The sequence below is a fragment of the Sturnus vulgaris genome, chromosome 8 (genome assembly GCF_052056855.1).
Source record: "Sturnus vulgaris isolate bStuVul1 chromosome 8, bStuVul1.hap1, whole genome shotgun sequence".
Taxonomy (NCBI): Eukaryota; Metazoa; Chordata; class Aves; order Passeriformes; family Sturnidae; genus Sturnus; species Sturnus vulgaris.
The window spans coordinates 33,827,478-33,838,480 of NC_142250.1; the positions used below are offsets into that span (position 1 = coordinate 33,827,478).

At 40.7% G+C, this 11,003-nt stretch overlaps 1 protein-coding gene across 5 annotated transcripts in view; it reads right to left on the bottom strand.

The window, feature by feature from the left end:
• Window positions 1-10,173, bottom strand: part of ATE1 (arginyltransferase 1) — a 69,187-nt gene extending 59,014 nt beyond the window's left edge. Inside the window, exons 1-8 of one of the 5 annotated variants that reach the window (XM_088169405.1) lie at window positions 9,755-9,913; window positions 8,834-8,897; window positions 8,442-8,504; window positions 7,849-7,952; window positions 7,033-7,305; window positions 4,291-4,520; window positions 2,574-2,702; window positions 1,524-1,652 (exon numbers count right to left, since the gene is read on the bottom strand). In XM_088169405.1, coding sequence (XP_088025531.1) covers window positions 1,524-1,652; window positions 2,574-2,702; window positions 4,291-4,520; window positions 7,033-7,305; window positions 7,849-7,952; window positions 8,442-8,504; window positions 8,834-8,897; window positions 9,755-9,857 — 1,095 coding nt within the window. In that variant the 5' untranslated portion in view covers window positions 9,858-9,913. Of the gene's footprint in view, window positions 1-1,523; window positions 1,653-2,573; window positions 2,703-4,290; window positions 4,521-7,032; window positions 7,306-7,848; window positions 7,953-8,441; window positions 8,505-8,833; window positions 8,898-9,754; window positions 9,914-10,061 lie in introns of those variants that run through there. The other 4 variants (XM_014886794.2, XM_014886793.2, XM_014886792.2 and 1 more) reach the window with 4 other exon arrangements.
• Between the last annotated feature and the right edge of the window lie 830 nt (window positions 10,174-11,003).

Below are 11,003 nucleotides of genomic sequence, written 5' to 3' on the forward strand. Positions count from 1 at the left end.
AACTTGGATCAGTTTTACCCTACTTGGTACCCTAAAGTGACTCAGAAAACTCTCTTCCCACACAAATTCAGTATTAAAATAAAGGCTTCTAAACTACATGAAAATACATTTTTGTGTAAAACATTCTTCAGTTTACTCCCTGCAGAGATCAAATACAAAATGTTGATTGAAGTGAGAGCATTAGTTCCTAACTGTGAATAAAAAAAACCTTCTTGGACAGGCAGTCTCATGGACACAAAATATGATTTACCAAGGATTAAAAAGAACCTAAATTCAAACCCATCAGCATCAGACATTCAGGAGATGCTTCAGAAAAGGTTTTAGGTTTCCCCTGGAATTATCTAAGCCTGCACAAACATGAGGCCAAAGAGGGGAGATAAAGGCAAAGTAGGGAAACCCCTATGGCAAGTAATAAGGAAAAAGAGGATAAAAATCTGTTACATTATTAGCAGTGAACAGAAATCCATCTCCTTCCCATTCAACAGCAATTCCCAGGACAGCCTTTACACCTTCAGCTGGTGGAAACCTGACTGTCCCTAACACATCTTTCTAGGCTGAAATATTTCCATCATAGCAGAAAAATCAAGTCTCTAATCTGACCAGGTAATGCTTGGTACAAATCTAATCAATAGCTCAGTGTCTCTTGGCATGCCTCCAATTTTTACATTACTTTAATTAAACCCACTTATGCCAGCAATTATAAAAAGGGCAAAGACTACTACTTACTGTTATGAGACCTATTATTTTACTAAACAAAGTGAAATGGATTTTATGGCTTTCCAGAGTAGCATTACAGACATCTCACAATAAAAAAAAAAAAAAAAGAGAAAGCTCTCCTTACACTCTTTTGAACTAAAGCCAAAAATTATGATGTGGTTTTACAATTCTACCTGGAAAACAGCCCCTGTTTACAAGGTTTCCCTTCTGCAGGTAGGTCACTCTCAGGAACAGAAAATCCTGACTAGCTGACCAATAATAAAGCTGCACATCTGCAGTAAATAGAAATGAGAGAGCTGAGGTGGCATTTTCATGAATTCTGACAATGAGGAGGTTGTGCCACCTGCCAGAGAAATGGAGAACTGCTGCTTGTTCAGAACCCCATGAGTATTTTTAATTACTTTTAATTTATTAGATTAGGATTATCCTCTGTAAACACCCTTTTAAGAGCAGGGTTTATCCATATGCAACATATTCTCATCAAGCCTCAGAGGATCAGCTGAGATATTCTTGCATTATTCCTACTTAAAGGTGAGTTCCAGTTGAGCAGTGTGCTTAGCAATGGAACAGGAATAAAACTGAGATTTTTAAAACCTTCACCTGCTACATTAAGCAAGAATACAAAAAACCATAAAAAAGGTACCAAAGAACTTTAAGGCAGAAGATGATTTTGCCATCAAAAAACCTCAGAAACGGCAATTTCAGTAATTTAATATTTAGATCAGCTCTAAGAGACAGCATTTCCCACCACTTAGCTGTGCATTTGTAAAAGTTGTTTTCAGAAAGGTGCATGCAGTGAACTGTACCTCATTCTCCCCACAGTCAGAAGGTGTGTCCTTGTGCACAGACATCTGATACTTGGCAAATAAAGTGGCAGATTGGTTGAAGGATGATTTGAACTGGGGGTCCTCAAAGGAGACAGGTACTAACCTCACCTTCAGAGCAAGGGAAATACAAGCATTCTGTTTTGAGTGCATATCACCAGATAATCTGCTTCTGAAGGTCAGGCTAGTGAAAGATCTCCTCCTATCCACTTCAAAGCCTCTGAAGTCAGTTTTCTACCTTATACATAATAATAAGACAATTTCCTATTTTTACTGATACCTAACAAACCAACTACAAATTTTAGTTTTATTGCACAGTCTCAAGGACTTCTTAAAATGTTTTCTTTTTAATGGCACATCACTCATTGATTGCCCTGGCTCAACAATTACTTCTTCTTGCTACATACACTGTTTCTCCAAACTCAAGATATCTTTTTTTCCTTTAGAATAAAGATGTAACACATCTGACAGTTCACTTTTACACTCCACCCATTCATTGCAAGAAGAAGCAACAATGTGCAAAATTAGATGGAGTGCAGAGGTTACTTTTTAAAGGCATAAATTGAAACTGAAGCGAATTCTTTCACTCTGGTGAACCTTAAACCAACAATTTGTGTGAAACTTTTGCTCACATGTTGCCCCTGATCATTGTATACTTCTTTTGGAAACATTTAAGCCAAAGCCAAGGAGAACAGTTATCAGGCTGAGTGTCCAGCTGGGTTTAGTTTTTATGAGATTTGTATTTTTAAGGTCCATCTCTATCTCCAAGAGCCTCAGTCTCTCCATTTCTTACCCAACAGCATCCCCTTGTAGCATCCATAACTTTTCTGCCTGCACCTAAAACCAAATATTTGTGGCACCCACAAACAGGTATCAAGAGTTTGCACTTTCAGGATGTTGATTTTATTAGATACAGTATTTTACAAGCTCCTGAATATACAATGGATATAAAATCCACATTTGTTTCTCCCAGAAACAGGATATGTGAAATGGAGGGGAAGCTTTGCATAAAATTAAATTTGGCCTTCTGACCTGATTTATGGTTGGTTTATCAGGTGGGTCCTTGTGAATAACCATCTGGTAACGTTTATAGACCTGGTAAGACTCCTGAAATGTGGCTTTGAACTGTGAACTTGGTGGAGATGATCTCACCACCCTCACCTTCAGAAGAAGTTAAACACATTTATTATTAAAATATCATGCAATAACTATACATTTATACATAACACAAATATCACAATAGAGAGAAATTTTACCCTCCTGCACAACGGCTATGACAAATTAATTACTATTAGCCAATAGTCTTCTAATTCTCCAGCTCAATTTATTCTACTGAAGGCTTTTATATTTACACTGAATAACACAGAAGTTTTACAAACTGCAAATTAACTAAAATTAACTAATAGAGAAGAATTACACAATTTTCCGGAAATAATACCATCATATCATCATTTTAAAGAGATTTTCTGTGCTACTTAAAATATTCTCTCATAGTCTCACACTACACTGAAAAATAGCTTGAAAGGCTTGGAAGACTCAAATCTCTGCTCTTCATCCAAAAAAACATGTTTTTATGGCAATAATCTCAAGGGGATTTCCAGATATTTTTGAAATTGAAAAAGGAAGATGAAGCAATTATGAGTTAACCATAATAAGGAGTTACCAGTCTTCACACCATCACCATTAAACACACAAAAATAATTTTTAAAAAAAACCTATAAATTAAACATTCCTCTTAGTAAAAAGGATTGCTCCCTAAGCAAAAGGATGCTACCACATAGGCAGCAGTGCATGTGTTTTCAAAAATATTTAAGATCATATTAATTTAAAAAACTATGTAATTTTCAGAATGGTTCTATTTTCATAAAGAGCAAAAATTTTTTTAATCCTTCCAACTCTCCCTGCATCTTCTAAATGAAGATGCTCAGACAAAGCCATGATGATGCTTCTGTGACACAGCTCCTCAGGAAATGTGAAGGAGTTAGGGAGATGGATCCATTTCATGGCTTCTACTCAGTAAATATTTTCATTTCCAGTACCATCACTGAAAATGATCAGGAAAACATTCAGTTAGTTTTCCAGCTTATGGAAAAAATAACAAGAAAAATGGTTTTATGATTAACAAATGTTATAAAGTCCAAAAGTCTTCCAGATTACTGTAGATGTAGTGGCAACCAGTGTATTAAGCAAACTTTTTTACTCTCATTTTTACAGCTTTCAAAGACATCAACACTCACCAATGATGTGTGTAAAGAGCAACTATCCTGTAATCTAATTAATTTCATGAAATTACTGCTTCCTTGTCAAGTTTCATTAGCTTAGATGGTTTAAGTATTTATATACTGCAGACCTAAATATGAATTTCTCTCTTTATTTAACACTCGGTTAATTCAAAGTTTTTCATTTTCAAGTCACACGGTGTGAAATTAATTTGCAGGTTATTTTAGTAACTGAACTGGCCTCTGCTAGGACTGATTGCAGTGCAAGAGTACCCTCCTGTGGTTAAAAAGAGCACAGCTGCACACAGGTGTGTAATTTATATAAATATTATATATATATATCTATATATACACACCCCTGTGATGCATATCTATATGTATATATAAATATACATCATTCAGTACCACATATATTTCAAGATTTAAGCCACACCTACTCCATAAAGCCATAAATACAGACCTAAGCTTTTGGAAAAACTCCTTAACTAGACCTTTCCTTCATCTGCCTCCAACAGTGAACAAAACGTTACCTCTAATTTGTGTCGTGCATCATCAGGCAGAGGGACAAAAACAAAGTCTTCAATGTTTTTAGGCTGGTTTGTTTTAGGTTTTGAGTTTTGCAAGAGGAAAGCTTGATCTCCTTGAAGCTGGGAGCCTTCTACTGTGCCCATCTGGTTCTGCAGGAGCTTCTGTAGTTTTCTCTCTTTCCTTATGTCCTTTGCTTTCCGACACAGGGGCTTGCTCAGATCAGCCCCTTTCCCTACAAGGGCACAGGCAGAGAGTTAAACACCACATCTGACAACAAACAAACAAACCAGCAGCTCTCACCTCAGCACTGCAAAGAAATGGCTGAGATCACCATTTGCTGCAGACTGGTCTGAACTCAGCATGGCCTTTCACCTGATGGCAGCTAATGCAGGGATTCTTGCACAGCTATTTCCTGCAGCACTCTAATCTGCAATCTCCTTGACCTTCTCACCCCAAAGCCAAGGGTGTATTTAAAAACCTCAAATACTGAAGGACAAAATACCACCACAAAATCACAGAGAATTGTTCTTCTGCATTCAAAGCCCACGTGGCTACACCACAGGCTCCTGTAAAGAGACACACCCCAAAATAAAGCATTTGTCTTTTCTCACCTGGAATCCACAGACAAGATGTAGAAATGCTGCCAATGCTACTATGTTCATGTAATAGAAAAGTAAAAGGCCACAGAAGTTTGCATCTTTGCTTAAAATGATCTTGTCTGTTTTAACTAATAAATCAATTTTTGCAGTTTATTCTATCTTTAATAGATCAGCCATTTATAGAATTCTATTTGTGAAATGGCATTTGCTAAAAAGAGAAGTCAAGCCTATGCACTATTCCCCATCTTGATCCATTCGTTTCTTACTAATACAAGAACTGCAAGTTGTAAACCAACACAAATCCAAAGACATGAGAGAATTACAGACATTATGTGACCTGTCCTCAGACAAACAAGTCAGAGGAAGAGTTTATTTAAAAGTCTCATGATATATTTGAAGAATGAGTATTTCATCTGTATGGGGATCTGTTTCATGTCTCCTATCTTCTGTAAGCTGTAAATTAGCAAGAAAAACTTCTTAAAGCAGTGACTGTGCCTACACAGATATAAGCAAACCTTCTTTTCTATCTGAAACTGTGCAGAAACAAACCATTATTCCTAGAGGACAATGACCTGTTTTGTTTATAAAGGAATAAAAATGCAATTAAACAATCTTATTACTGACTAAGTCTACATTTTCCAAAATGAAAACTAAACATCTTTCTATCTGGAAAATTTTAAACTAAATTTGACCTGTGACACCAGCTAGCATTAAAAAAAAATTAAATTAGCTTTCTGATGCATTTTTTATTCACTTCTATCTTTAAAAATACCAGAAAGAAGCACATTAATGAATATTTCTGCTCTGTAAAATTAAACCTCTTTTTTTCTGAACTGCATTACAATGTTACTTATCTGCATTTCCAGTGCTTTAAGTCTGACCCAAAGCTATTCTTAACCTAACTGAAGACCTTACCTCACCTTTTCCAAAGCACTGGCAGGTTTTTACACTCCTATTCTTTACCCAAGTCTGCCATCTGCTGTCAACAGCCACTTCATTTCTTTCTAATACTAAGTTTACATAGGACGAAGGTTTAATGTCTTATTTAAAACAAGAGAGCTTTGAAAATTTGCACAATGAAAGTCACATAAACAGTATATAAGTATATAAGGGCTGTAAAGGTTTGTATAAGATCAAAATATAAAATACAGTCTTTAAAATTCTATAATATTTCTATGTAATATTTCTAATTCTCTGATCAAGCATTCATGAAAATTTTCCTTTCATATAGATGCAAAAATTGCTTATTAAGCTGGTGAAAATCAGATCCAATAGGGATGAGTGGTCATTAAGGAAAAAACATTATTTCATTTGAAATCAGCCATGCTATAGAAAGAGACAGAAGTACTTTACTCTCCTAAGTACTGGCCCAGCATGCAACAGGTGAGTGAAATCAGGAATTAGTAGGATGTCCCAACATAGACAGAAACTCTAAAGCCACGAGTTTCCACTAGGACTTTCCCTACCATGTACCAGTAAACCACAATTAAGGAAATTCCCTTTATTTGCCAGAACAGGCTACACAAAATGGGAAACATGATCTGTAAGATAAGGCTGCCTTACCTGTAACCTCTGAGCCACCAAGTGTCTGTCACCAATTCTACCTTAAATAAATTATTCTGGCAATAATTCACCCACCCCTTACCATCTTCCTTCCAGAAATCACCCACATCCCAAGAGAAGGCAGCCATTGAATCACAGAATGGTTTGGGCTGGGAGAGACCTTTAAAAGCACACCTTTCCCTGTCCCAGACTGCTCCAAGCCCCATCCAATGTGGCCCTTGGACACTTCAGGGATTGGACAGCCCCAGCTTCTCTGGACACTCTGTGCCAGGGCCTCCCCACCCTCATCATAAAAAATTTCTAATCTGAATCTCCCCTCTTTAGAGTCAGATGCTAGAGATTCAGTCTTACTTAAGGTAAGGATAAGAAGATTAATATTACTTTTTAATATATTAAAATATAAACTACAATATTACAAGTAACACCCAGCACCTCTTAATTTTTCCACTGTAATTCCATAAATTGGGAGGAACATAGGGAATAAAACAAAACAATAATTAATTTATGAAGCAAGATAAAAAGAAGGGATTTCAAGAAGATGTAAAATGATGACAGCATATTCCAATTATTACCAGAAATTACCTGGCTTAGGTGGTGCATGAGCAGCTTTAGCTGAATGTGATGGTTCTGCAGGGACTGGGGTGTCTTTGTCTGTACAGATCTGAACAGAATCCGCTTCCACCTTCTGCACGTTCCCCTCTTCTTTTGTCTCTCCTGACTCCTTATCTTCATTCTCCACCCTCTCAGCTTGATCCACTGCCAAGGGAGTCAGTTCAGACTGACTAACCTGAGACTCACTTTTGTATGGAAAATCACACGTGCCCACATCCTCTATATGGGAATCCATCGGCTCCTCTGTCAATAATTACAAACTGCATGAGTGTCTCTCTTCAAACAAGTAACAGTAAACAAACCTAGCATACCACATACAAAAAAGAGACAAATTATAATGATTCAGAACCAATGCAAGTTTCACCATCATGAAGAATTTCTGTGTTTGGTGCTGGATAAATGGAAGGTGAATGTTCAATCACCTGGAAAAACTCTCTTTGTTTGCTCTTCCTTTTCTCTGCCACCAGCTGCTCTAGTTAGTCTTCTCCAGATTATCAGTTTCATGATAGAAGTAAAAACAGCACCTAATTCTCTACAGCACCCAGCTAGAAAGTGAGGACATACCCAGGAAAATAAGCTGGTCTATGGAAAAAGGAAATATTTTCTTCAATAACCCAAGCCACCTGAACAATTTGGCCTCTGGGCAACTGAAGTGCTCAAGACACAGCCCAGCCAGGAGTCTACACACAGAATTCAAAGCCCTTTTGCCATTTAACCACTCAAGCAGATATTTAAACACTCCTTCCAGACACCAGTACTGGTTTTCAAATACTCAGAGTTTTTTACCTTCACTTGCTACTTTTGAAACATCTCCCTTGGAAAGAAATTTCAGCATTTTCTTCAGAACCTTCTTGTGGGACTTGGAGGCCTGAAAACACAAAGCTCGGCATCTAAAAAAGACGAAAAAAAAGAACATTTATTTTGTGAAAGATTTTTTCAGGAAAAAAAAGTTAAGGAACCACTTATAAAAATTACACTGTAATTTCTATTTATTTCTTAAGTTTCCCTGTATTGAGTGGTCAAACTTTTTATCACTGCTTTTGAGATAATGCAATTATGTCCTCTTCTACTGAATAATATCTGTTCTTATGGCATGTTTTTTTACGTCTATCTCTAGAATTACTAAAATACAAGTATAAGCCTCTCTTATTTGGGCTGCCAAAGCAATGTTTGTGGGTTACAGACAAGGTTCCTTACAGGAAATATCTCAGAGCTGCTGATTTCCCTTTGCACAAACCCAACAGCATATATTTACTGTTCAAGTGTCATTAAGAGTAGATAAACTTCTCAAGCATGATGCATTTCAAGCAGTAAACACAAATGGTGGAACATATTTGAAGTGGTAAAATCCCTTAAAAAATGTATTTTGAGTTTCTTACCTTATTGTGTATTGAGGACAACATGTTTGATTCATGATAGGTTTGTAGACGTATTTTCCACTTCTGAAAAGTAATAAATATGCATTGATTTTTTCTTGTTTACACTCCAAAATAAAAAAAAGAAGCTTTTTTATTAAAATCACATCAAAGCATTTCAGGATGAGTAACAAAAGAGCAAGTTCTTCAGTTCTTTGCTGACCATATTATCCTTCAAAAATCACTGAGTATTTTCCTGTTTGACAGTGTCATGTTACAAAAGGTCACAGAGCACTGGACAAATAGTTCAACTACTCATGGATATATAAGTGCTTCTACAGATCTAAATTTTAAATGTGGAGTATAACTTTTATCTCAACTGACAACGTGGCTTTGTATTTTCTTTTTCAATGTACCTTCGCCATCCTCTGTCTATGAGATCTTGGTAATCTTGAACTGTCATCGAATGTGCCCACATACCTGAAATAAAGAACACAGCAACACTTGACTGACCATGGTTTGGCTTTAAAATATAACAAGAACTGCCAGGAGCTCCTATGCTCTGGGACAGGCTGGGAGAGCTGGGGGTGCTCACCTGGACAAGGCTCCAGGGAGAGCTCAGAGCCTAAAGGGGCTCCAGGAGAGCTGGAGAGGGACTGGGGACAAGGGACTGGGGACAGGACACAGGGAATGGCTTCCGCTGCCAGAGGGCAGGGCTGGATGGGATATTGGGCAGGAATTGTTCCCTGGAGGGTGGGCAGACCTGGCACAGGGTGCCCAGAGCAGCTGTGGCTGCCCCTGGATCCCTGGCAGTGCCCAAGGCCAGGTTGGACATTGGGGTTGGAGCTCCTGGGACAGTGGGAGGTGTCCCTGCCATGGCAGGGTGGAACTGGATGGGATTTAAGGTCCCTCCCAACCCAAACCACCCTGGGATTCTGTGGTTACTGCAAATCTGAGTAGCTAACGGCCACTTATGCATAAATGTTTCTCAAGGATTTGATATGTTCTTAAATATCGTAATTACTAATTTCAATAACCACATTAAATGTAAAAACCCTAAGCCCAACACAAATCTTAGGACGCAACCAACATTATTTCTCCGACCATACCAGCGCTAAGTTCCCCTCTGCACCTCCCACCTCCCCAGAAATATACAAGGAAAACAACGCAAAACTGCTGCTGAGTTCTGTCACACTCATTGGGGAGCATGGGGCCATAGGAGCCGTTCCGAGCTCCCGGCGGTGCCGATCCGAGCCTGTCCCCGCCGCCCTCCCCGGCCCCGCTCCCGCAGCCGCCGCTCCTCGGCCGGCCCCGTTCGCAGCCCGCCCCGCCCGCACCGTGCGACAGGTTGCCGGTGTCGCTCCTGCAGTAGCCGCAGCGGTAGCCATCCTCCCCGCCGAAGAACTCGACGATGCTCGGGGAGCCGCCGCCCGCCGCCATCCCCGCGGTGCCCGCCCGCCTCAGGTCAGCGCCCCGGGCCGCCCGGAAGCCATCTTGGCTGCGGGCGGCGCGCGGGCGGCGCGCACAGGAAGCGGCGGTGCCGCCATGTTTCGCGCGGGCAGCGCGGTCGGGCCGGAGGAGCCCCCTCACCCTAACCCGGCCCGGCCCGGCCCGGTGTGCCCGCCAGCCCCCGGCCCCGCTCACCTGCGGACACCTTGCCCCGCGCCGCCCCGCAGTAGCCACATCTGTAACCTTCCTTCCATCCCTTGTACTCCACCACGGCGGCGGGCATGGCGCCGGCAGCCCCGCAGCGCCCCCGCCCGGCCTGGCCCGGCCCGGCCCGGCCCAGCCTCCCCCGCGGGCGGATCGGCGATGAAACAGCGCTGCCGGTTCGGCCGCTCCTCGCTCCGCGTCCCCGCACACCCCGAGCAGCTGCTCACCCCACTAACAGGCTGGAACAGACCTTTCGGGGGGACGGATCCCTGTGTACCCCCCCGGCTGCTACAGCAGGATAAAAATGGAAGAAAGCCTGAGCTCTTCCACAGAGCGTCTTCTGGCAATGGAACAAGACTTCATGTACTTTTAATAAAAATAATGTTGTGCCCAAGTTACCAAACAAATACAGGAGGAGGCTGGATTAAAGGAAGGGGGAACTGCTATCTGTAATTGAGAGAGAATTTCCAAACGCAAACCTTTATTTCCAGAACAGTAAAAACAGCAGGGCAATATCAATTCTTCTGCAGTACCCAAAATAATGTAGGATAGCAAGGTTATCCCAGCAGGGATGTTTAACCACATGAATTCCACTTGCTGCTGCTGGGGAGAGACAAGGGAGGAAAGAAGGGACACAGGGTTTCCTTTTTACCTTTTTCATGAGTGCCAGTAAACTTTACATGAAGTAGCAAACTGAGCCATAATATATAAATAACTCTGTGACAAGTCTGAACTTCCTTATGTTGTCCAGAAAAGTTGTGGCTGCCCCTGGGTCCCTGGAAGTGTCCAAGGCCAGGCTGGACAGGGCTTAGAGCAGCCTGAGATAGTGGAAAGTGTCCCTGCCCATGGCAGGGGGTGGATCTGGATGGGATTTAAGGTTCCTTCTGATCCCACCCATTCCATGGCTCTAAACAAAGCATCTCACAAAAAGTG